General features: G+C 40.9%; 1 protein-coding gene across 5 annotated transcripts in view; it reads right to left on the minus strand.

The window, feature by feature from the left end:
* The window catches only part of RASAL2 (RAS protein activator like 2), a 145,854-nt gene that overhangs the window by 98,599 nt on the left and 19,395 nt on the right, over positions 1 to 27,860 (minus strand). For all 5 annotated transcript variants that reach the window (XM_026853509.1, XM_026853508.1, XM_026853507.1 and 2 more), the window contains exon 2: positions 2,617 to 2,744. In XM_026853509.1, the coding sequence (XP_026709310.1) occupies positions 2,617 to 2,744 (128 nt within the window). The remainder of the gene's footprint in view (positions 1 to 2,616; positions 2,745 to 27,860) is intronic.

The following is a 27,860-nucleotide window of genomic DNA, read 5'->3' on the forward strand; positions in this document are numbered from 1 at the left end:
ACATTGTTTCTCAGATCCTCTCCAGCAGTCCAAAGAAATTCTGACATACCCACTCTATCTGCAATTTCTATGTTCAGAGCAGGATCTCTCCATCTTCAACTCAGGTTGACTATCACTTTGTTTCAGGTTAACAAAAATCTCCTCCAGCATCACCTTTCCAAGAATTTTACTCTAAACATAACCTTCAATTTTCTTAAGTAACCTCCCTCTTCCTTGTTCACCTGGTCTTTTGCTGTGGTCCCACCCATGGGCTTTTTTGATTGCCCTCCTACATACTTTTCAGTCATTATACTCTTCCCAAGCATCTACCCATTGCTGCCTTAGGCCTCTGTTCACTCTTAATTCTAGATCACATTTCATAGAGCCTCTTTCAACTCTAAATGACTTGCCAAGGAAAATGTAACCGAGCTGACTCCCCTTCCTTTACTCATGAAAGCTACAAAGGATACTTCTATTTCAGAAAAATTAGAAGGTGCAAATCCAGAGTATCAACTCTGTGTCTCTCTCTTAATGAGCAGTTCTACTCCTGTACGTTTTGTGTTTCTATAAGGGATTGTATATACACTGCCATGTGTACAGACTTGGAAGCTAGATAAAAACAACCTTTTATTTTCCTCCAGAGTCCTTATGACTCTGTGAGGAGTTCCCTTTTTCCTTTCACTTAAGAGCAGTCCCAAATTACTTGAAAATCAGAATAGCAAATCTGACTCCAGCTACTAGTTTCTGAAACAAATCACATTATCAGCATGTGGAGTCACACCTACACTAAAGGCACGTCTGCTTGGCCCATCTGCACACAGCTCTTTAGAAAACAACTTATTTCTCATTGTGATAGTGCAGGCAGGCTCCTTTGAGAGCATGCTGCAAAGATTTATTCTACTGCTTGATTTTTTGGGGTAACTGCTATACTTAAGACCCAGGCTCTGTATAGTCTGATACTGAATTTCCCCAGCTTCTGACAAAAAAAACAGTGTATTTAAACACAGTATATAATAACTTAATACATTAACCTTTTTACTTAATCACTTAACACCAGTGATGGTCAGACTTCCAATATTTACTCCTTAGGATCTAATCAAAAGACTCATCTTACCCCCAGCAAAATACTTTCAACTGTATGTGGTAGGAGAAATTAAGAACCCCTAAGTGCATGATTACCACCTTCAGATAATTATTTGTGATACGAGACAGTGTTGTTTTCAATTACATTCCTTTAATGAGATGCATCCTTTTAGCCCAGCTGTGCTGGTACAGTACAGTTTTAGGAATAATTTTCACATGTCCTTAAGTTTCTTCAGTATATACTTTAATTCCTTACGTGACAGTCCTGTCAGACCAGAAAAAATATTACATAGTAAACAAACATCATGATATAGGCCTTCCATTTTCCCTGCATTTGATCACCTCTCCTACGCATTAACATTGATGTTTTTCCCTTCTAATAACTCAAGTCCTTCTCTAAACCATTTCCTCCCACTCTCCCTATGCAAGGAAATATTTCAGCCCTTGTAAATAAATCTGATCACAGCTGAAGATAAATTACATTTAGTGCTACAGCAGACACAGGTCTCATACTCTGAGCCTGTAGACAGCTATACACAGAAGCTTCAAAAGAATCAGGAAAACACACAAAAATTCAGGCCATCTCCAAATGTAGGAAACCATGGTAATTAGACACAAATTCATGGGCATTTATAAGTAATAAAATCTATTTCAGTAATTTGAAAACATTCTGATTTTATAATTCCTCCTGAAATATTTATTTTTTAAACAGGGTAAATCTATAGCAGAATAATTAAACAAACAAACCCAGGAGCGTTATCAAAGTATTAGTGACAGTGTGTAGACATCAAAAATCACAAGAAAAAAACCCATATCATGGCATAGTCTAGGAGGGAGTTATCAGCATTTGTTTGTTCAGTGTTTCAATTAACTAAAACATGCTTATTCTTTCACCATATTGTCATTACCCCCATGGCAAGGCACAATGCCAAGTACTACATGATATATATACACACACCCCCCACACAGAGTAATATTATAATTAAAGCAAAGATTGTTGCGATACATTTAAGCATCCGTGCCAAGGGGCACCCAATTTTCCTTGCTGCATTTAGCAAGAGAGAGGGCAAATCTCTGCCTCCAGCAATTTACTCTGTGACTGAAGCAGGGATGGTCGTACAGCGTGAAGGCTGCACACACCTTCCCTGCCCAGCACTCCAATATAGACACAAACCAACCTCTTTTTCTATACCTTTATGTCTGCAGTGATGTGAGGAGGTAGGTTTATATAGCTGTGGTGGCTTTAAATACCATTAAAAGAAGCAATAACACAGGAAGATGTAGTGGCAGACTTCAATGCAGCTGGCAAACTCCAGCAGGGAATTCTGGGTGCAGACAGTTTGCTGTCACCTCTGCCATGCAACTGGCATCTGGGACCGCTGGATTATAACTGGGCGTGCCACACAGAATAGGTTAGATCCCTTTTTCCCTCCTTTCACATATTTCACTAGACTCATGAACAAAATAAAAGGTGAGATGAAAAAAGCTGCCTTCTTATTTTACCAGTAAAGGCCAAAAAGTACATCCTGGGTGGCCAACATGAGCTTCTCTCACCTCCTTCTCCCTGTTGAGCAGCACCAGCTGGCTGTCGGTTAGGATGCAGTACTTCCTCTCCCATGTCGTCGTTTCAGTGTAGGGGGACTGGCCGCAGGACAGTCTGTGTGTAGGTGGTCCTTTCACATCTGTGAACAGAAAACAGTGACACCAGAATCATTAGCATGTGTCATGAACCACCTTCTTCCCTTTTGCTGTTCTGCAGCTAGATGTGAACCAAACCTGCAATTTGTACTTAGCTGTGCCTGTTTCAGCATATTAAAAGACAAAATGCTAATCCTGGGAGGCACCCATGTGGAACACTACCTAAGGTACACTATGAATACTTATTTATCTATAGCATGACTTACAAAAACAGCAATACCTGAGATGAATATAAATGCCTTTGTCAAAGACTGAAATATAATCAAAAAACCCACCCAAGAGCTCTCATGAGAACCTAATCTTCCCTCCACTCTCTTCTCAAAACCATGGTTAAATGGGGTAGGGCCCTGAATGTACTCTAAATCTTAATAAATTATATTTTTTTGAACTAAGGACAGATAGGCGAAGGGATGGGATGGAGAAGCCCTTTAATTGAGAAGGGCTTACTAATATCTTTTGGTAGGGAAGCTATCTGATTAAATTGTGTCAGATAGCAGTCTTCCAGAATTTTCATTTATCCACCGCCACTATAGTGGCAAAAACTCAAACAAAAAAAACCCCCAAACCTCCACCCGCCCAACCAATCAAAATAAAATCCAACTTGTTTGGCTCCCAGTGCTGATCTTTTATAATTTATTTTAAAAATAAAATCCCTTAAGTCTCTCAGGCTTGAGCTATATATCACATTGTGCCTCTCACTACTAGGAAGTTTTCTCCAAGACTGGGAAAGGAAATCACACAAACAAGTGCAGCAGACAGACAAGACTTCACTGCCAAGCAGCCAAGCTCAAATGCAGAGAAAGCTGTGGAGCAGCAAGGCAAGTGCTAGGAGAAGACCGGGTGCAAAGAAAGCTGCCCTAGGTATCCAAGTGTGCAGGCAACTTATGAAAATCTCTTTACAGAAGACAGAAATCCTGTATGAGTAATAGAAAAAAGGACGTATACAACAGAGCCATGGGTAGCACCATTTATATATATTTAGAAAACAGTTTCAAATCATCTCATTCTAAATCTTTGAGATTAACTTCTGGTTGCTTTGTAACATTAAGTTTCATTTTTATTTTGCACTCTAGTTCTGTACAACTTTACTTGCATTGATCTAAAAATCAACCACTCTCAATGTTTATGCTGTAGATTCCTGAAGTGCCTGGACTACCTCTAAGGGGTCTAAATCAGACACTGCAAAAATCAAAGGGCTTGCTGCACAGGAGTCCAGGACCTCCTTCAACTAATATTTCAGGAGCCCATTAGGCAAAATGAGTGTTCAAAACCAAAGTGTTTTGTAACATTAGCTTCCTTCTAGTACACATGCTACTAACCCAGTGCTTGCACAGAGCTAGAGATGCTTCTTGTAGCTTCTACCCAGCTTCACCACTAGAGGCCAGCGAATCCTCAAACACCCAGCACCTTCCCAGCTGCAAGGAAGAGCGCAAGTCCAAATACGAAACGTTGAGTAATGAACCCCTCCGATTGACTTCACTCCTTGCAGACCCTGTGTATGCTAAATCCCACCCAATTACTAAAAAATCTGGAACGTCTTCGCGCTCTTCTGTATATACTAGCAACTTTGCCTCCACATTGAAGTGAATGTGCTGAGCATTAACCTGAAAGATGATTTTCAGGTCCTAGTTCAACCTCATGTTTCATTAGGATTTTTATGATCATTCAGAATAATCCTTGAAACAGGCAATCTGATACCTTAAGACAAAGAAAAGGACTGCATGCTTCCTACTGCTCTGAATAATAAAGAAATGCACCTTCGCTCCTCTAATTTCAGGTAAGATAACTCAGGGAAGCTGAGACTCAGAATCAGGCTGCACACTGTTACCTCTCCTAACAAAGCTCAGTTCCTAATAGTGACAAGCAACGTTGTGTGTCTCAAAATTGCCCAAAACTCTACTTGGGCCTAAGCATAATTAAGGGAAACCACCTCTGTGATGCAAAAGTCCATTTGTTCAAACTCCTGGAGAAGAACAGGCTCTCTCGCAAGTTTTGTATCTGTCCATCTCAGACATTAACCTTCTAGGTAGATTTCTGGCACAACTTCAACTCACATTTATCATAGCATCCAACCAAAAATCTAACCAGATGCAAAATAAAGCCACTATTGCTCCTGCTTAGACCTTGGTTTCCCAAACAGCAGCACATGAACCCTACCTGCAACTAAGTATGACAAACCTATGAGCAACAGGCTGACAGAGGGAAGATGAGCAAGAAGGATGAAGCCATGGGCTTGGGGCATGAGTGTGCAACAGAAACGTGAAGACCAGAACTCTGGGGACCTAGTCTCGGGTAATGAAAAAACATGATGAATCATCAAGGGGAATAAAGGATGAAGGCATCACCCGTCCTGCTCATGTGGGTGGGCTAGCAGCGGGAGAGTGCCTCCAGCTGCTACAGAGTGATAACGAAGTAAACTATATTTTGAACTGCTGGTACACTTTCTCACAGCAAAAGAAAACCCTTCTGGACCATTAGCTCCAATGCAGAATCTACACTCACAACTTGCCCAGACCCAAAAGACTCACATTATCGTTTCTACAAACTACAGGCCTTGGCAGGATACCATCCACTGATCTATGCACTGCACAAAGGAATTAAAGAACAGAACGACTTCTTCCACTGCAATAACAACTCCAGGACTTAACTGAGTCATCAGGCGCTGCAGGCTAGCCACGGTTCTGCTGCCAAGTGGGTTGGCTATGTCAGAACAGCTTTCCACAGGCTGCTGGCAGAGTAACATGCCATCTTGGTGTCTGGACCTGTCAATCACCACTACAAAACACCACTGCATTAATATTTGTGTTTGTATTGGTATCCTTTTGAACACGTGTCGGGACACAGCCCCACCACCCCTGCAGGCTGACCAAGCACTCTCTTCAACAAAGAGGAGAAGCTGCAAGCTGGTTTTCTGATGTATCAGATCCTGTAACTTCAGTCCTTGCCCGAGGCTGATGCTACAAGTCCATCTCACAAACTAGACAGATGCTGAATACACGTTACAAGAAAACTCGCTGCAACAAAAATTGCAGCGTAGCTTTGGCACATTTGTCCTACCTGTTTAAATTATTTCTCAGCTAGCCTTTCTGCATGGTTGACCTCTTCAGAGCCTCTCGCAACAGCTGTAACTTCAAAACTTACTCTGAAATATGTTACCAGTTTAGACTGAAGGCTCTTTGGGACTTTACACAGTATCACATACACATTTGGTTGCTTCACAAACCCTGTTCTGCTTTCCAGTACTCTTCATCTTCAGTTTTCATTTTACATTCTGGCTCCAACTTTTCACATTAATGTAATAAAACCCACCGACCTCTTCTACTAATGCCTCATAAAACTAATTTATCACCACTGTTTGAATTGCTATGGAAGTGAATGGCAGAATCCATGTGTAACTAGGACCACTTATGCTTTTGGAACAGACCAAAAGTCAGGGCTGCCCTTTCTCACTTTGGGGCTACTATCTATCAGCTCACACAGGAAAGCTTGTGCTTTGGAGGCTAACTCACTGGTGAATGCAATTTCAAACAGGAGTTGGAGAGAGATCAGGGCTGTGCATCTGAAAGCTCTTTGCAGATGGGATGGGCTCACACAGCCACACACCTAAATCTGAAACTTTTGGTGACAGATTTCTTTCTCTGGTCTGATGCAATCCTTTCCATTCTGCATCATTACAATGAGGCATTCAAGCAAGAAGATCTGTTAGTCTACACATAGGATTAAAGGTCATGCCTTATGTGCCTTCAAATGCTAATATCAGTTAAGTAACAGCTTGGAAAAAATCCCCTTCTCGGTACATCCTCCCCTGCTGAACCAAGAAGAGCATCGATGCCCGCCTGCCACATCCGACACAGCTGAAGATTGGAAACTGTGTTGTTTTTCCTCAGGGTTCTGAAATGCCATTGGGCATGTTATAAATATCCACAAAGCTCCCTTTCTCTCAGCCAAGTGACAACTTGTACCTTATTATTCTTTAAGTACAGAGCTTATTTTTAAAAAAGGAGGGAAAAAATGGAACGGTTATGCCACAATCGCATTACAACAACAACAACAAAAAAAGTGTTGACTGGTGCAGGGTAAGGGAACAAGGAAAGAAGCAGCCAGTGCCAAGTTGATCCCCACAGAAAGGGTAAGACATTTTATGAAAACTGATGGCAGCTTAGTAGTATTTAGGGAGTAGTACTAGTGCTATCAGATGGGAACATTTCTGAATATTCTATTGTAAATATGTAACAATTCTTTTTTTAAATTCCAAATGCATTCACAAGTGGAGAATACTTTCCAAAAAAGCAGGCAATGGGCAGAATCAGAAAAATATTTCCAAGAGATGATGGGCATTCCAGTGCCATTTAGTCCCCAACAGCTCTTCTAGAACCAGAAGAACAGCATCTTCTCTTCAGAGCTAGTGAAAAGCACAGAATCAGCAGAAATGAGGCCAAGAAAACTACGTTAAAGGTAAATTAATGCCTTCAGCCTCCTTGTCCCTACCTACCATCAGTAAAAGCACAGAAATAAACCTCAATCCCAGTGATGACAAGAGCAGTCCTGCTATGTGTCAAAGCTCCTTTTTTGAACCACACTCTTCTCATGGTGAAATCAAGGGCTTACTGAAGTACTTGCCAGATTTTCATTGACTTTATTAGGGTCCATATTCTGTTCCTAGTATTTCCAATAAGGAGCTGCCAAGCAGCTGAGTAACTAATGTAGTGGCCAAGTTTGTATGCAGGGAGGATTTTTTTTTTTTTTCCCCTTGAAGAGAGATTAGTAGGAGCCCTAACACCTTTTGACAACACGTCTACTTGTCCAATGTCAATGTTTCCATGGTGTTTGATGTACTTACCATAGAGACAGAACTCAGAGAACTTTAGGTAAGTGCTGTCATCTGAGAGCTTGTCAATAGCCCGACCGAAGGAGCAGGCAGTCCAGTTCGAATAATCATGAGTTTGAAACTTTATCAAGCAGTTGAATAGAAGCTGTAACAAGCCTTACTATTGACATGAAGCTTCAAAGATAAATAGCAATTAAAGCACTTCACTAAACTTACACCCTCTCTAAAAGCTGAAGCTCATGATTCAAGGGAAAGATATGGCAGAAATGGAAATATACCGTGTCTCAACACATTTCCTTTCCTTAAACCTGCATCTTGTAATAAAGCATGATTACCACAAAAGAAGTCACTCATGTAAGCAAAAATAAACAACAACAGTAGTTATGGGACATACAGCTGTGTGTGTATATGCAACTATTTCGGACAGCTGTGTGATGCTCAGATGAAGATCTGCAAGATTTGGATTTAAAATAGAAGAGAATTCAAGCGTTGCTGCGCTGAGAACAGACACAGGCATTGGAGCAACCCTGGGTGAGCTAAAAGAGGGACAATCTCTCAACATTTACACAGAGCAGGGGTCAGTTGCTGAGGGTCTGCTAGGAAAAGCACAATCAAGACAACTTCTACTTTCTCTCATGGTGATATATATAGCTTTTGTTTACATTTCTTATTTCTCAAACCAGCTCCCAGCCATACCTAATGGTTTCTTATCTAAGGAGGACTGCAGACAGACACTGTCAGAAACAAGTATTCAGAGAAAACCTATCATGATGCACAAAATCACCTGGGAGAAGGGGACACTCATCCTTCAAGCGTGTACGGACAACCACCACAATGTCCCAACACAGAACATACAATGCTGATAACTAATTGTATAATATAAGAAAAATTCAGCACATATTGTGTGTGGAAATGCAGGGACTTACATGCTACAGAGAAAACATGACACAGAGTTGATTAATTCTTCTTTGAATCACAACACACTTATAGATATGACCAGTACATATTACAGAAATAATACCATTAATCCTGCTATTTTATTGCAAATCATAACATGGGCAATGACTTAAGTTTTCTAGGAAGCTTCTTGTAGCTACTGTGAGATATGGCATTGCTCACTTGCCCCTCTAAATCATTGTGTGGCATGGCTCCAGTTAAGAGATACCAACTTTTTCGTGGTCAGCAACAGATCTCTCTGGTGAAGTAGGTGTTATTTTAAGTGTAGACAGCATGAGCAGATCCTTTGGGATGAGAGGTACGCTATTATGTAGGATGTTATTACAGAGGTAAGTATTTAGTGTGAATTCTTTCTGTTATATTTAATAGCCATGCTCAACAAACTACACATGCAATGCCTAGCCCTCAATTCAGCTGAATCCAGTTGCTCTCCTCCAGCAGCTGCATGCAGCGACAACCAAGTGCTTGCATGGAAACCTAATATCACGAGTAAGAGGTAAAGAAAGCTTAGTCCAACCATCAAAGATCTCAAAAGCTCTCACACCAGCTGGTTACAGCCAAAACGCTACCTGGAAAACCCATTCTGCACAGAATAAAGCCATAAAAGGTTTAAGTAGGTGAAAATGGTGTTTTAGAAGCTGGCAGAAGCCATGATCAGCACCTTGACTTTCTCGGATTCCAACATATTTGGCACTGTAACACAAATTCTTCACAAGATCTTTAATTTTTCTAGCATAGGCCAATCTTGCCAATCTAACCTATTAACTTTCCACTATTCTTTTATTGAGTGGCAGTGATCAGGCGCAATCTGGTTTTCCATTATCCTAATGGAGAGCCTCATAAGCCACAGACATATTGACATAAAACCTGTTCAGTCAGGTGCAGTCTTCATTCCCTGTACCCTCATAGAAATATCACCATGGCAATTTTTTTGCGTATTGTGCTTCCATTTCCCTACCATCAGTATGTCAACTCTGGGTGTAGGAATCTCTATAAATTTAGAGATGAGAAGTCTGAAGGTATCTGCTGCTCACTGTTTATGGGTAAGGTTTTGAGGATTTTTCCCTCCTCTGAATGAGGACCGAGTCTCTTCTGTAAACAGATAAGGGCTCAGTTTTTTTCCACCAGCTGCTGTAAAGCTTTAATGAGACCTGTGACAGGGTGGGAGAAGGGTTGCTTCTCTGCTTGAAATTTCTCACATGCAGCAATCTCACCTCAACACAGAGGAAGCAAGATTAACCTTTCAAGCTCAAAGAGTGAGCATCAACATTTTGTTCACTACCAGAGCTACCAGCCAGACTATTAAATTTCTTGCAGAAGTTCTGCATTAAAAAAAAAAAAATATCTAAGGAGCAATTTTTATGTGGGAAGGGCTAAGCCATCAGATGAACGAATACCTAACAGCCAGCCAAGGGCTGTCTCCTTTGCAACCAGCAGGAGACAAAATACAGAATGCTACCGTTCAACGAGCTTGGCATCTCCCAGAGTGATGAGCTCTTGTTGCCTCCCCTCTCTGTTACTGACATCATTCCCACCCCTTCATTCCTTCCCTAGGAGAGATTTAGACTTGTTTGTACAAGAGACGGCGGGCAGCGAGCAAGGTACAGCAGGCTCACTCCCCCAGCTGAGCTCTCTGACGGCTCTGCCAATTTAACTTGGTCCTGAGTCAGTACATCTGCCCTATGCTTGCAACGTCCCCACTTTGCCTATCAAAAGCTCAGTAGTTTTCACACCAAGGCTGAGATTTCAGTAGAGATCAGCCAAGATTTCCCCTCTCATTTCCCTGTAACACATGCAATTCAAAAACTAAACCTTTCCCAAGACCTGTGCTAACATGTTTACCACCCTCAGCTCCTAATATTTGCTAAAAGGGTTCAGTGTTCCTCGGTACCCAAGCACCCTGTGGAAGCTCGAGAGCACAATTTCAGTTAGGCCACAACCATGCAAGCCGTTTCACCAAGATTTTCTTTTCAAAAGGGAAAATCATGGAGTCGTTCCAAAAAAGAAACCGCAAGTCTTAAAATCTTACAAGTAGTTTAGTGAGCAGATGCTGCGTGTGCCAACAGTCTCGAGCTTTCTTGCAAAGTCCTAAAAAATGAGAGCTAAGGAGATAGCAGCAGAAGCAAAAATTAAGCATAAAGCTAAAATTGGCCTGGCAGGGTAATTCTGATTAGAAAGCAGAAAGTTGCACCCGCTTACTGTCACTGTACAGTTTCTTTGAGCAAAAGGTGTGGGAGCTCTTAATAGCAGTTTAAAGCTGCCAATTAGCTTCAACAGTGCTGAGCTCTTCTAAGCTTCTTACATGCTGCACAGCTGATTGCTAAACTTACAAAGGGTAACTGATCCCCGCTTCCCTCGGCTGTGCCTCCCCGTCCGTCCCTGTTCTCATGGTCTGTACCCAGTCAGGTTCATGACAGACAGCGTAAAAGGTGAGTCTATCGGGAGACATCAACACCTTGTTGAATGGATCGGTGCCAGCAACCTCAGATCACACAATCATCCGCACACTTCATAGCTCAACAAGTGGAACCAGAAAACACAACCCCAGCAAGGTGGAGACCTTACAAAACACGCAGGTGCGCTTCATGCTCAGCCCAGCCTCCCACGCTCACCCGCAAACAAGCAGCTCATTGTACAGCCTTGTAAGTCTCATGACACCACCACCGCAGAAGCTGCTATCTGTGTAAAAAACCAATTTGGTTCCCAGGATACCTAAGATTTCAAATAACCCGCAGTTGCTCAAAGCTGTTGCTGTGACCCTTCCTACAATACTAAGCAGGTTTTCCTTCCTTCTTATTCAGTTCTTGTTCCCTGCCCAGGACCACTCATCTTTGCTCCTGAATATTAAGTACATTTTTCTCTCACAGTTAAATTCCCACTTGGCTTACAAAATGCTTTGGAATCTCAAAACAGAAATAGTTATTACAAACCTGTAGAGAGGATTATAAAAGATTACATGCCCCTATTACATAGCTGCCAAGTTCTGAGAAGATTCTCAAGTGACACTTCTCCCCAAAGCAAGGAGAGGCTTTCGTGAGAGGTTTAGGAAGCAGAAAATGGAGAATAGCAGTAAAGTTAATTATTAGTGGGAGAAAAAAATCTCATTTTTCCTCCTAATTTATGCATGGTTCTTTTCTTATCCAGCTCTATACCCTTCCCTCTGTTCTTTTCTCTGTAATGCTTGCTCTCACCAACCCCTAATCTCCATTTTATAGCCTCTTTAGCACCGAGCATCCAAACTGGGCTGTTCTCTCTTGATTCTTTATTCTTTGCAGAAGCGCTGGAAGAAGACAAGAGGAAAAGCATCCTGAACTTAAAAAAGGATCTCAGCCCAAGGCAGCTGTGAAAAAAACCCAAACCAACCAACAATTTAAAAGTAAACTCTGCTCAGTTCCTGCACATTTTTTGTGTGCACACTAGTACAAAAAAAGTACTAATGTACTTGTGGTCAAATCTAAACATGTGTACTGCAAGCAGTGCATGGAGCTTGGCCAAAGCGCCATTACCAAAGGTTTACAGACAGCTTTACCCCCCAGCCTTTGCCAATAAAGCATCAACCAGCTGATGTTTATCTGTCACAGACCAGCTTCAAGAGAGCAAGACCCTTTTGCTTTCTTCTGCCAAGGAGGGAGTTATGGGAAGAGCAAAATGTAGAGAAGCATTTCTGCAGAGACAAGAATGAGCCACAGGAACAGGCAAGGTGATGAGATAGTGACCACAAGTTCTAACTGAGCAACTGAAGAACAAACATACCATCTTCCAGGCTTTCACATGCGTCTGAATCACACCATGCAGGCTGTTTCTCTTAGAAGCTTTCATCTTAGGCTTTCCTTCAAGAAAACTGATATATTCATTGTCACTGATCTGAACAATCTCAGCCCATAAACTTCATTTCTCAAAACAATGGCAGGATTGCTGAATTCCCCTCCCCTTAAACCTACCTCTAGAGAAACTCAGTCTCTGTGGTCTCAAAAACCAACCCCTCCCTGGGTCTGGTGGTGTTCATGGTGAGTGAGAAGAAAAAAGGAAAAATAAAGACTTTTAAAAAAAAAAAAAAAATCACAAAGCTGTCACGTGATGCGTTCCCATACCTGGGTGTTTTAAATGCTCGGTCACCCTGCCATCACTGCACAGCCTGTTGCTGATGTACTCCTTTAGTTATTTTCAGTGTGAATGTTTCTTGAAGTCTGAATATGCATCAGTGACTAGGGGCTTCTTTTGGGTTGTTTTTTGCCTCAACAGACTTTTGGGAGAATAAAATATAGGAAACCACCGCTGATGTCTCAGACAGACAAGTTTATTTCCCTTGTTGAAGGGAGAGTTCTCAGGACACTAAAATCTACTACAATGATGTGCATTTTTTTTTTTTCATATTATCCAGGTCATTCAAGCATATAGGCTAAACTTAGCTTTCATATTTTAACCACTTAAAACAAATGACTTGGTAAGGGACCACCTCGAGGGATTCAAATATAATGTAAACGAAGCCCTGCAGTACACCCAGTGCTATTTAAAAAGACTCACTCTCCTTCCTTCTGGCATCTTCAAAATGTTTTCAGAACCACCTGGAACCAGCTATTATACATCAATTCATTGATTTGACCTACTTAAAAACAAAACCCCATACAAAAGCACCAGAACATTCCTCATCCTGTTTTTCTCCCCAACATCTGACAAGTCTTCATAAATCTCAGTAATGCCATGCTAATATACAGAGGATTGGACTTTTTACATCTTTTGAAGATGGTTTAGACACAGAACTTTAGAGGAAGGAGACCAGATCTTGCATAAATGCAATGGGGATTCCGAGCCATATTTACATTTATTCAAAGACATGTTTTATTGCAAATAATCTGAATCCCACATTTAATCCAGTACAGCAAGGTAACGACCTGTAATACCTCTTTTATCATCGCTAACCTCTAGTTAAAGGTTATATGAGGTTAGTTTCCCTTTGTAATTTAACCCAGCTATTGTTCCTGTTTTGAGGGAGGGAAAGCTGACTTCGGGAGAAAAATCCACTTTGGTTAAGCATAAGGAGGTCACCACCAATTTGGCCAAGGCAGGACACTGAGTTGCTGGCTCAGATTAAGGCTCTGGAGCCTCCTGACTCAGAGTGCTTTGATCTCCTTATTGCCACATGATGTCAATATTTGTAAATTAAAGCTCAATTTTGTTCCGAACTTTCAGAATATAGTGGGTTGTATCTTCTTGCCTACTCTATATGATGTTGAGGGAAACTAACTGTGAAAGAAAGAGGCAACATGGGAAGAAATAACAGTGCCAGGGTGGAGAAACTGCAAGTGCTGAGCTAACACTGTGTCAGAAGAAATACATTCTTGTAGGCCAGCTCGGCGTGGACATCTCAGCCCTGCTGAGATCAAGGCTCTGAAGATACCACCAAAACAGGCAGAGCAGGTTTACTATGCTTTTAGCAGACTCAAATAAGCATGATTAATGTATCCTTTGATGATGGGCTAGCTAATTAAAAGGATCTGTAGCTAGGGCACAGTATTTCAGGTATTCTTTACTGGGTTTTTCCCTCTACTTAATACCTTTCCTCCTCTCTCCAATAAGCTAGGCTATGAGGAATAAAGGCAACCCCACATCCTCACCCCAAACACCTTCCACCCTAGAACCCACGCCTACATTTTTTTCTTCCTTAACCCTGCTACATTCCCCAAAACCTGCAAAATATAAAGCTTGTGAATACTAAACCTTTCATTATTCACGGTGCTGGTTTTTTATCTGATTTTAGTGGTAATGCCACAAATCCCCTGAGCGCAAACATGCACTTGCTTCCAAATGTTTTCCCTGCCATATACTTTGTGAACTGGCATCATGAAGCCCCCCCAGCAAATCCAAACCTCCTTCTATCAGAAAGGTAAAGCCACAGCTGCTCATCTCCAAAATCCTAGAAGGAGAACAAACCTAATAAGGATAAATAGCCAGCAGAGAGAAAACATCTTTCCTATAGCAACACTAAGCAGAAATTTATAGGTCACAACCCTGCAGAAACAGGCCTGATAACACCTAATTAGCAGTCCCGCTGTGCAACTGCATTTTGTAACAGTAAATCCAACCAGACCAGGAGGAAAGGAAGAGGAGAATCTTTATATAAATATTATATTTTCATTCAGTTTGAAGATATTTGCTTTACGTTACTGTTTTGTGGGATTCCCTTCCTGCAGGAATAATCAACCCACACAAGTGATTTTATGAGTTATTACTGAAATTAATTTCATTCCTATTGGGAAACAATTTTAAAGGGCACCAGAGATTTTTATTAATTAATTTATTTTTAAATTGAAATGCTAAGAATTCTGTTTGCTGCCAGACGATGGGTGGAGAAGGTAAGGAAAGTTCACGTACCCAAGAGACCATTAACTAGAACCAACTTGGACAATACATTTGAGAAGCATTTCCTTCCAGCTACTGTAGATAGCTGTCCTTAGCATGCCTTTACTTAAGCAGCCAACTTTCCACCACTGAGTACAATGAGATTTCAAAACACACACGAAATCAGAGTATAAACAGACACAAACATCCACTTAGTGATATAACAAAAGAAAATAAGAGGCAAAAAAATTTGAGCTTCTCTATTTTCTGACTGTTATAAAATATCTTGGCATTTTAAACATCCTCCACTCCACACACCCCCCTTTTAAATGACAGTATTATCAGAAAATACTCCGCTTAGCTGTCTTTGTAATGGTGTTCTTGAACAAAGATTATTTCTGGGGGTTGAGGAATAAATTCCACCCAATATTATCACACAGAGAATTGAGTTTCAGATGAAACAAGTAGCAGCCGATAAAGCATGAATGAGGCATGAGAGACAGCAGGAGGGAGTGGTGAATCAGGCAGCGCTAGTCCATGCTAGCAGTACAAAGCACGAACATTTAAAATACACATGATGATCTTGTCACAGACAGCAGCCATGACAAACAGATGAGAGGTAGCACCAAAGAGCGAAAGACTAAGTAACCACTCACTTTCTTCAAGAGTTTCAGTTTGTTAAAGACCATGCTGCTTCCACATCAGAGCAGGATGGTACCCTACTCCCCAACCCTTGATGGATGTCAAATTTATTTTTGTAAATCTCTGGTGATAAAAACCATGCGTGGCATCTTGTTCATTTCCTCCTTATTACTTAGTGTGCCAAAAACTTCAAGCTCTGCTTTCCCTGACACATCTACAGACCAGTACTATTTGTTCTGTTCTCAGTGACTAATGATGATGATCATGCACATCCCTTGTCTTTCTAAAAGCCTCTTTTAACAACAGTACAAGAATCTAAAATCATATTGGTACCTGCAACCAGTTTTGCTAGCCCTGAAGAAAAAAAAAAAAAAAAAAAAATCTATTTTTTCTCTCCCAAACTCTCATGTGATTAAAATCCATTAAAATGCAAACAGACTTGAATTTTATTTTATCCATCAGTGACCACACTTCACTGTCCTTGGGCTATGACTGTCTCTTTGTGAATTCTTTGCACATAAGAGGAGTCAAGCTCTAGGTTTAGGAGCAATCAATCTAGTAAACCTTGCTAAATATAAATGTGTATATATATTTTATAATTAACTCCATTTTTCACATTGATTTACATTGATCGTTGTAAAATACATTCAGCTTCATGTTTGCTCACCTCTGAATAAACAAAGCGAAGGCTGTTGGGTATCCAGAGACAAATGAGACATTACAGATGTAGACAAAACCTATCATCACCCTGAAAGCATTTCTCTTTGAAATTATATAGCCATGCAGAAGTTATTCAGAGCTGAGATTACTATATGTGTTTTCAATTCAGCCTGGGCCTGCTGGGGGCAGGGAGGGAGTCTGATGAAACACAGAAACATACAGTATTTCAGTTGGAAGGGACCTACCATGATCATCTAGTACAACTGAGGAGGCTCTATGCTGTCACTTTTTTCCCCTCCACATACTTGATGATTGAGAAACATATAACTTGTTAAGGATGGTTTTCTTCTCCTTGCATTCTATAGTTTCCATTTCTCAGTATAGGCCTCCTTAGTTTCATGTGTATAAATTCATATATAGCATGACTACCTGGAGTTTCACCATTAAAATAAATGTAGCTACATCTATCTGAACACATGATTCCCCATCAAGCACAACCATGTAAATCAAATACGGTCAGTGCACCAGCTGGGCTCATACTACACAAGAGTATTTCCTTCTCATCTGCAAACTTTGTCCCCTTTTGCCTCAGCAGAAAAAAAAACCAAAACTGTTTCAGGGACATAGTAGTCCGGTGTTAGAAATGATAGTTTCCACAGTAACAGTAGGAAGGTATCAGAAGTCTGGGCACATATGCTGCACAGCACAGCTAGGCTGTTGTAGAGCTAGTATCCAGCAAATTCAAAATGCTACATATGCACACAATAAATTGTTTTGGTTGCTGCACAAACACAAATTTCTCAATTAGTACATTTGAGCCATTCATGTCTTTTGTTAAAGTAACTCAAAACTCCTGCTCTACACATATAATTCCCTCCAGACAAACCCAATGGCATTTTACAATTATATATAAGGACCTTCACTTGTGTTTACAGACATGTAACACTCATAGAAAGCTCAGAAGAAACTCCACAATGAAGAAGGAAAAACGCATTTCCTGGAAAGAAGTTTTCCCCTTTTGCAGCTATTAGAGTATATCTAAGCAGGAGGTAACGATCTGTCATTATAACGAGCACCTCAGGCAGGTTTTGTGGCAACTTGTATACAGCTCCCTGCTGCTGAGGATAAGCCAGTGAAGAACCACCTTGTTAGCACAGCTAAAACAATGGCTGCAGCAGTCACGTATCTGTTTGAGGAGGGTTAAAAAAAGTCATCAGTGGTACTGTATAGGATATGGGTAGCCCTAATAGCTAGCCCAGCCTGGATGCAGCATGGGACAGTGCCCCAGCAGAGGTGCCTGCATATGGGCAGTGCAAGGCTGCCCAGCTCAGCTCCCCCACAGCTCCTCCACCCTCACTGTGCTCGCCCACACCCAACAAGCATGTAGGAGGGCACCAGCCTGATTTCGGACACGTATAGGATTTGTCTCTGCAGGATCAAGATCAAGAAAATTTTGCACCATCTTTTACAGACATATGTTGGTTTGCTCCTTCCTTAATTATGTGCACTGCTATCTCACTGAATTTCTGAAGTACCAGGGCGACTAGCTCAGCCACTTCCTTGAGATAATGTATTAACAATAAAAGACATATAAACCTCTTAATGCCTAACTCCACAAAGTCAAGGGTCTCACCTCCCACCCTGCCAGAGCATTCAACACCTTCCTAGGTTACCCCATGCTTTCTACAAGTCTTCGGACTGAAGGCTTTTCCTGACACAGGTCATTTCTAATATTGAGACATCATAAATAAGAGTCAGATCTTCACATGACAGTTACACATGCATGTGAGGGTGGAAGTCACAGTCAGAAATCATAAAAACCAACATCAAGACAAATGATTCACCTCTGTCACAGCAAACTGTACGATTATCCCTTCCTCTTCCATTCCTTTTCAAAACTTCATCTTATTTTCAGTAAGAATAAATCTCAGTATCATTTAGTACTGCCTCAATAAAGGAAAGGGCTATCATTTCAAGACATCAATGCTTGAACCAAACTTGTTTTATCAAGCTACGGGAGGGCTGACAGGAAACCTACTGCCAGCCACACTGCAGCCAGAGGCCTGCCCTTGCTAAGTAAGCACCATGCACTCAGCAACTCCAGCCTGAAAACCCTTGTGTCTCAGTATAGTAAGCATGCAAGTCTTCACCGCTTAATAAAGCTTGCAGGGGAACTGGTTACTAAGTCTATTTATACAGGACACAGACAGCACACTTGATCAGTAATGTAAAAGAAGTGTTGCTTGAGTGGAGATGACTGTAGGCAACTGGGAGCTATTCAGATCTGTGTCTTCACCTTCCTCCTCTCACATGCAGCTCATTCAGAGGCACTACCTGGAGCGGTGACACTGACAAAGCCTGTTCACGTACAAGTGTAGCCAGAGTATATAGAAGTGATAAGATAGATGGAGACACACTGCAAGAATTTGAAGTTTGGCAGATTTTCTGGTAGTCATTTATCAAAACCGTTGCTAAAGCATCTGTGTCACTAAATGACTGATAGAGGAAAACTGCTATAAGAGTGACTACATTAAAAAGGCTTTTATTTTTTCTATGAAAATGCACTGTAAACCCATAGATGTAAGTAGAAGAAAATCTAGAGCAACTCAGCTTAGGATGAGTGAGATATAGCTAGAAGTCTGACCTTAGCACCACCACAGAAGTATGCAATAATCTCAGAAGATTGTAAGGTTTTACTCAGGAGTCGTCAAGAGCATGGGATACAGGAAAGTGCTTCAGTTCCTATAAAGCATGCAAAAGCAGCTCAAGTCAGAGACAAAATGAATAAGCAGGTCTGCTTACAACTTGCAATCAGACTTGGCAGTGTACTTTCTTGTATTTCATTTTTTAAACAATGAGAGATTTGTCTGTGAGAGGGGAGGTAGGATGAAGAGAACTGGAGAGCTTTGCAAAATAAACAAATCTCAAGAACTAGAATTCAAACATACAAAGACAAGAAACTATTAAACCGACACATAACTCCAATCCCCTAGGTCTCAAACCTTTAGAGAGCATCAATAGCAATGTGTGGTGACAGCTGACAAATACACACGTGAGCTGTAAAAGTGTATTTGCTCACTACCAGTTCTCACATGCCACTGTCAATAATCTGGGTCCTTTCCACATCAGTTTTCAGACAAGTTGTTTTTGAGAAGGATGTTCCTGTATCAAATGCACACATTAAAATGATCAGCATATTCCCCGTAAGGAATAAAAAGACTGCCTGCTCTCTAAAACATAAGCTTATTTGAGACCTAACTATTTCAGTATTTTTTTTTTTTACCTTTTCTGTACAAAATACTTTTTAACTTCACTTTAACTTCACTAACAAGCAGTTCTTTAGCTTGTGAAGAGCTCTCACCCACAGAAGACCAGATGTCTAGCTTCAGCTTTCCTCACAGTAATAACAAAACCATGCAGAGGACAGTTGGTTTCAATGCTAACATGTCAAGAGTTTCATGCATTAGCCTGTTGTTTATATAAACAGCTTCCTTTAAACAAGTGATGTTTTACAGGATTATGAAGTATTTTTCAGAAGAGTCTAAAGAGTCTCTTGAGTAACTACCAGAGAAAGTACCACCACAGAAAGTATAAGGCTAAACAATAATACAAGTTAATCAGTTAAAGCCAGCGATCGAGTAATCCTACAGCAGAGCAATGGTACAAATAAGGACACTGAGATAATCTTGTCCATGTTTGCTTACTTCTAAAATGCTATTGCTTTGAATCCTAAATCACATATTGTTAGCATTACAAATCTATGCCATTCATTATTTGGAAAGAAAACAAAGACCTAAAACCGAAATACTTTCCTTCGGGTTTGTTATTTTAAGGAAAAAAGGGTCAATGTGCCTAGGAAGCGCTCGTTGTGTAAGCATGCAGTCAATTTTCATCTTGCGCCAAGTTCCATTACGGGTAGCATTTGTGGAAAGGCAAGCCAGGGAGCTTTGCCTGAAGAAAATTTTGCCATGGCAGAACTTACGCTCTCACTACAGGCCCTAACTACAAGAGTTAAGGTTCTGAGGACTGAGTTTTCCAGGATATCTGAACCACTGGGTACAGTTTCCCTTTCTGCATGCTCTGACAACTGTGTTTTAGGCCTATCTTTAAGGACATAGAATTTTGAGAAAAGTCTGACACAGTTTCTTTCATACTTCCCAAGCCTGGGCTTGCTTACCCCTGAAGGGAAATAGCAAGGACCAGCTGCCCTCCTGGGCTGTGAGGTAAGTGCTGACATGCCACAGACAGGCCCTACACCATAAGCATCTCCCGCTGCCCTCGCGGGGATCCTGCCCTGTCAGGCCTCGCAGCTGAAGTTTCTCTTTCCAGAGACTCAACAGTCAAAATGTGAAGCTTTGCCAAAGACTTCAAATCCAACTGCTATAGACATGGCTCCTCCTCTGGAAAGCAAAGGCTGTTTTTCCTCCTCCAGCCACTTCCTTTTGACCCTGTCTGGCCTGTTATCAAAGGAAAAGCTTCTCCAACCAAAACCCCAAATCTTTACTTCACCAGGAGTCCTTTCTTCTAATCTCCACACTTTCACTCTTTGGCTGCCTCTAAGAAAGCTGCATCTCTTCAAACCCCTATCTTCCTGCAAAGAAAATACAGGACACAAGTCATCACTAGGACACAATTATCCTCTCCTCAGATAGTTCCCACGCAATAATTTCCCATGATCAAGGTAATCACAGATAATATTCTTGCATGCACCAGCTGTCAGCCTCCTCTGCACAAAGCAGCATAAAGTACAACATCCCAACAGTCCCATGGATACCGATCACAAAAACAACTAAAAGCAACCCAGAATGCAAGACACTGCCATTCACTTGCTGTGATTTCATGAGTCAGAATATAGCTCTTACAAATATAAATGTCCTCATTCATTCCACTGAATGTTAATTTTTGGATTCAGACAAAATGGTCTGGGGATTAAAGAAATGAAAATCAACAGTCAGGCTGAAATGAGCACAACTACCTCTTTAGAGACACCATTCATTAAGTGTAATTAAAACTAGATAAGCATAACTTTATTAGCTTCAGACATTATGGCTAGGTATTTTTTGTTGTGCTCATAAATATTCAGCTGAATAGTATTAGCCTATTGCCCACATGAAATATTACAATGCTTGGGATGAACCAGTCATGGCCACCAGCAAAAGAAAATACTTCAGGGTACAGGGGGGTGATGGGGTGTTTAAGTGATACTCAAAGCTGTCAAATGCCAGAAATGCTCCCCTGTGCATCACCATCCTTCTGCAATTTTCAATATAGCATGTAACACAATACTTACTACCACAAAGCCACACTACAGTTTAAAAACAACAGACCAATACAGCCACACTACAGTTTAAAAACAACAGACCAATACTGGACTGCAACGTGCTATCTTTGTAGTTATAACTACAAAAAAATACAGTCATTTTAACACAACGTAGGCATTAGATATAAGCAGCTATCTTGAATCTGTTCTGACAATTAAAGGTGAATGAGTTTCAACCTTATGACTACACCTTGCAACAAATCATAGGGTATTGTAGCATAAGGCATATAAACTGACATTTGCAAAGCATTTCAACAAACATATGAATTACAGAATAAGCTCAATTATGTAAAAGTTCCCTAATAAAAACCCCACCAAAAATAAACTACTTATGAGCAAAAGAGATTTGGGGGTGGAGGAACATGAGTCAGTAGAAGGATTTCTAAAATGAGAAAGTGGTTTGAAAAACATGAAAACAGAAAAGCTGCTCCAATGAGTAATAAATACTGAATTCCCATCTCAGGAATACACAGTCTTGTATTCTGGGAATCTCTGAAAAACTGAACGTGGAACTGCTTCGGCTTTAATGTGAAAATACAAATCTCTAAATAAGTTTACATGGAAAGATCTATGAAATATAATTTAATGAATCTAGACTGTAAAGTTTAAAAAAAAGAGCAGAGAGTTTGAATAACTTCAGTGAATTATTAAAAAAACCCACAAAATCAGTTCCAGAAAAGCAAAGATACAAAACAGTCTCTCTCGCTCCAGGCACAAAAAAACTCTATAAAATGAATTAAATCATGAAATCAAAATTAAAGGACTGAAGAAACATAACTTTATCCAGGCAAAGAAAGAGAAGAAAATAATTCTGAAGAAGTACCTTTTAAAAGTTGCAACAAGAGAACAACTGTAAAAGCTAAATATGCACTAAATAAAAGAAGTCTGTGTTTACTTTCTTTCCCCCACCCCAACCAAAACAGAGATACCCAGGAAGATATATGCAGTTGATTCTACTGAAGAATTATTTTGTCATCAATCTACAATTAAACTCACATTGCCCTGTGATCCAGATAAGAAGGAACAATGAAATAAATGTTATGTGAGAACTCTCTCACAAACCCATTCTCACAGTTTTAAAGGATCACTGGTAATACTCAGAAATATTAGAAAAAGGTGCAGCAGCTCACCTACAACCCTTGGATCCAAGGGTTTGCCTGCATAGCTTCTTCCTTATCTTGTTTCTGCTGAAATCATGGTAAGTTCACAATCAACAAGTTTATCAGAACGGTACTTCGTCAAGCTGACATGTTTACTGGAAATTAAAATGTTCTTGGATTTCTTAAATTATAAAGAACAACTTAATAACGAGTACAAATTCTTTTACCTTCAGGCTTTGCATATGTTAATGTCAATACTAGTTCAAAATGCCTGGCTCTAGAAGAGGTTAGAAGTCTGCAAACACGTACCCAAAGCGCTTCATTCACACCAAACCCAGGCCAGGCTTCTCCCATGAAGACCCACACCACACAGTGGGAAGGAGCTCTGCTCTTCCCACTGACTGTCCTCTCCATCCATTCTCTTCCTCCTAAAACCCGTGCTGCAGTGTGTTGCAGAATGCATGCCACACACATCGGGGAGCCTCTCCATCTTGGAGGCAGCTCTCCCAAGGTTCAGTGTCCTTTCATCACCGAAGAGGATGAGTGAGTCCACCCAGTAAGGATTTCTACAGCTAAGAACTGATGAAGCAGTGTCTGAACATGCTTCCTAGACTGTGAGACAAACTGGAAAATATTTATCCAGATTTTTTTCCCCTTTTTCTTTTTAAATTCCACTTCCCTCTTCAAGTTGCCAAAACAACAACTGATCCTCTTGTGGGAGGTAACCATTTCTTGAGGAAGGAAACTTCTTCTTCTCTAGGCTTACCAAGATCAGCAGCAAACTCCACCAATCACTACACAAACCCACACTGACAGCCCAGCCTCTGCAATTCTGGTGCAGAGATGAAGCAAAACACAAGAAGCCAGAGAAGCATTGGAAGGAAGATAACCTTTTAAAAAGTTGATAATCTGCAAGTATTTCAGAGGAAGGTGGAAACACTTTTAATGAAGTGAGCTTGTGGAAGTAAAGGGCTTGGCTCCTTGGACAAAAGAGACAGAAAGCATGCCCCGAGGTTTTGAACTCTCCCTGTATTTAACACCACAGAAAAGGTCCTCTTGGGTTTGGGGTCATAATGATGAGAACTTCTGTCCAAACAGATGTTTCCTGGGAGAATTTGATCAAGCTTTTCCAAGTTAAACTGTTCGCATACTTTGGAGAACCCCCATGTCTCACACCATCTCTTCACTAGTAAAGTGCCTGAGAGCTTTTACCACATACTTCAGTTGCCTGAGGATTCCCAAATTCTGCTTCTCTTGGAGAGAAAAACATAAATTTTCTTGAATTTTTCCTTACAGTGGACAGAACTGTAGGCATGAGAAGATACCTTCTGCCTACCCAAACACCAAAACTGACAGTGGACAATTCAGTAACACCCCCCTGGAACTAAACTAGTGTGGTATTTGGAAGGAGAACATAAGATTTGACCACTTCTGAGCATCTAGACTGCTGTCGAAGAACACAACAGACTAGGCCTATTTTTCTCACCCCTTTTGTCTTCAAGTTACCTCTCTCAGATCTGAGATCCACACCCCAGGAGCTCACAAGTTTTGCCACTGTTGTATTAGGTCTCAGCCTACAGTACTGCGTGGGACAGGAGACTGCCCAGCAGCTCCAGCTAACTCTGGCAAGAACAGCTGTTCTTCAAGGCAAAGTAAAACCAGTGGTAAGCAATTAGTTGCCCTATGGCTATAAATCCCCCATGGCAGCATATCTTACACGGTGGATTAGTTCTCTTAAATTTAAGCTGCTGTCTACCTGAAGATCAGAGGCTGAACCTTTGAGAAGGCAAAAGCTGAAAAGAAACCCCACGGAGGTGTCCATCCCACCAAAAGCTCTGTGGTCCCATGACAGTGGCCCAAGCAGGACCTGGCTGTTTCAGACAATTTTGTGGGTGACTGCATCCACTTGTTTCCCCAACAACTACAACTTTCTACTTCAAGAGAGTTTTAACTTTTAATCTGGAGTCCTTTTTTTTTTTTTTTTTCTTCTCAGTTCCTGAACTGTGACTCATTTTGCAAAAGCAGTTTTGTCAGTCTCAGACAGAGGTTTACCTGAACCCAAAGAGGCAAAAAGCTCTGTCATTGTCCCATAACTGACATGAAGTATTCACCAAGTGGTGACTTCTCCCAAATAATCCTTTTCTTGTTTACCTTTCACACTACTAAAAGCAAAGCACCCCAATAACCTAGTCAACTGGCGATACTTAGAAACTATGACAGAATTGTTCGGTATCAAAGGGCACCAGTACTTAGAAAAAAAAAGGAACTGCAGCATGCTCTGGCCCTCATATACTGCAAAATTTTGATCCAAAACACCTACATCACATAGAATACCTTCCCAATATAGTTTGCTGACGTATATTGGTAGGCAGAAAAGACCAGACAGAAAAACTCTCCCAAGCAGTCAGCAACAGTAATTCATTCTCCAAGGAGGTGTCAACAGTAGGAGCTTGAAGTAGAAATCTTTGTTTGTAATGTGAATGCCTAGAAAGGAGAGCAAAAACCAAACCAACCAACCCCTTAACAAAGAGTCTTCAACAGGAAAAAAAATAGTTCTATTACTACCTTTTTTTCCCCATGTATTCCGCACAATTCAGTAAGCATCATCAAGCCAAATTCCAATTGAAAAAGGTCTTAGAGAAACACAAATCAGTGACTGTACATAACTAGGTTTGAACTGATACAGTCCTTCTTAGTTATTTCTTCTTTCTGGCCATTTGTTTTTGTTTTAAAGCCATGTGACTGCTTCCAGTAGCAAACATAAGCCTGTCAGGGACATTCCACTGGGACTGAAAGACTGAATACCTCTGCAGACATAGTATTTTCTTCTTTCACTACTACTACTAAGCTGAATTTTCTTGAATACTGATGACTTGTCCAACAGTCTCAACTGGATCCAGATGTTATCAGGCTTTTAATATGATAATCTGGAGGACTTTGGAAAGTGCAGAGGTTTTGGGGAAAAAGAAAGTTTATTTTTGTTTTTATTACAAATTTAACCTTTGCGTTTTTTTTCACAGCATCATCAGTTACCTGGTTCAGGCTGGGTATTCCACTAGAAAGTTACAGGAAAGACCAAGATAACAGAAGGCAGATTTCTTCCCTTCCCCTCTTCCTGCTTTTTTTTTTTTCCTGCTTTATGAGTGTTGTTATCAGCAGGGTAGATTTAAACAAAATCTCAGACCGGCATCTTGCTGACCTCAATCCCAGCTGGCTAAACCTTTGAAACACTGCTGTCCTTGGCATCTACCAGAGAGCACACATCAATTTAGCTGGTTGATTACAAAACAGTGAATTTTGTATGAGGAACTAGAACTGTTCCACTGTCTTGAACACTGTTTAAAAGACATCTTAATTTCTCTCTCCCTAGTATTTCATTTACAGTAGCAGGCTTGATATCTCAATCAGGGCACTACAACGCTGCAGAGGCTACCGTGCTTGCAGGACTGCATACATCACACACACACAGAGAGCATTTGAGAAAGAAATGCTGCTGCTTCCACCAGATGATGCTCATTTTAAAGAGACCTCCAAGTTTTTAAGCACACACCAAAACATCTGGCACCACTTCCTTAACAGAAAAGGTCCTTTTTCAGCTGCTTCTTTTAAATTAAGATAGATTATCAGAGAGTGGCCATGGTAGTGTTAACAAAACTAAGTTAAAAAACAATTTAAACAACTGTTGTATGTCTCAAAGAATGTCTCGCTATACTCACCTGCTACACAAAGAGAAGCAAAACAAACCAAAATTGAGTTCATTACCTGTACTCAAATCAATCTGATTACCATCCGTCTTCCCTTCATTTACTGACTCACTGCCAGGCTCTCCTTTTCGACTCATTATCTTTGAAAAGCCACTGGAGAGAGAGGAGAAAATGTCACGGATGAAATAGCCCTGCTGTTCAGAGTCCACTGAATGCATGGCTTGCAGAAATGGCTTTGCATTCCTGTTTCCAACATGTGGCACGGGTTCAGACAGAGAACGGTTGAAGGGAACCCGAAATGGTCTAGTCCTTGCCTGGAAAAGCATCTCTGTTGGGTCTTTGTGGAGACCATCAGCACTGGTAGCATCCACGCTTTCAGAACTTTTGACAAGACTTGGAACATTGGATTCCCCTTTCGGGCTGCACGAGCCCTCTCTTTTGCTTATCCTCCAGGGAAGCCGAGGATGTGTCTGCCATCTGTACGCTCCGGAAGGTTTCTCTGGGTCAGAACTCATTTGATTATTCATCTTCTTGCTTTTCATTTGGTGGTACCAATGATAGTTCTTCAAGGGAGCAGTGCCAGCATCTTGTTCTGACAACGATCTTCTGAAGATCCTGGGAGAGAGACTGTAGTGCTTTTTGAAAGCACTCATTTTCCACCCCTTGAATTTCAGCTCTTAACTTACATTCCTTGTTGCTGAACAGTCATATAGCTGTAATACCTCACTCACCACTTTCAAGCCCCAGTCACTTTGTTCACAGCTGTGAACTACAAGACAGCAGAGGTTCTTCCTGAAGATCCCGAGCATCAATCCCAGAACCAGGTATTTCTACATCTCAGCAAGAAGGATGTGCCCTCACCTACAGCAAGCCAATTTCTAACGGCACATGAAGCCTTGCTAAGTTTGCTGCCGCTTCCTGCGCTGTCACATTTCTGCACCAAAGCTTTCAGGAAATGACTAAAAGAGCCCAGCCATGAAAACCCACAGTGGTGTTCTGCGCCAATCACACTTCACTTTTTTCAGTCTACATTAAATATTTGGTTAAAAAAAAAAAAAGAATGCTACAGTACTTCACTTGAGTCCCAGCAAAGTCTCAGAAAAGCATTAAAAAATTGCCATACTCAACTGAGTCATGCACGTTATATTCTTCAGTTAAGTAGTAAAGTATATAACTATACACATAGGTAAGTATAAAGTAATATACAACATAAAGATGATTCCTACAGTTTATATTTACCACAGGTATGTCGTATCACATAAGAATACCTCAAAGTTGCCTTTTAGAGAGCTAAAATCACCAGATTCATCACAATTGAGCCCCAGAAAGAAAGGAAAAGGGGACAAGTGGAGTAAGGAGAAGAAATGCTGCAACTTAATGTAGTTAGACTGTAAATAAACTGAAAGGAATTAAGTAAAGGGGAGGAGAAAAGGGACAGAGTGTGGGTGGGACTTCACCAAACAGACCAAAGCAAAGGGAAGGTTTTGAGGCATGATCCTCTGGCAAACAGAATAGGACAGCGGGCAGATTTTCCTACCCACCCACCCTCC

The sequence above is a fragment of the Athene cunicularia genome (assembly GCF_003259725.1).
Source record: "Athene cunicularia isolate RWA chromosome 8 unlocalized genomic scaffold, athCun1 chr8_part1, whole genome shotgun sequence".
In the NCBI taxonomy this organism is placed as follows: Eukaryota; Metazoa; Chordata; class Aves; order Strigiformes; family Strigidae; genus Athene; species Athene cunicularia.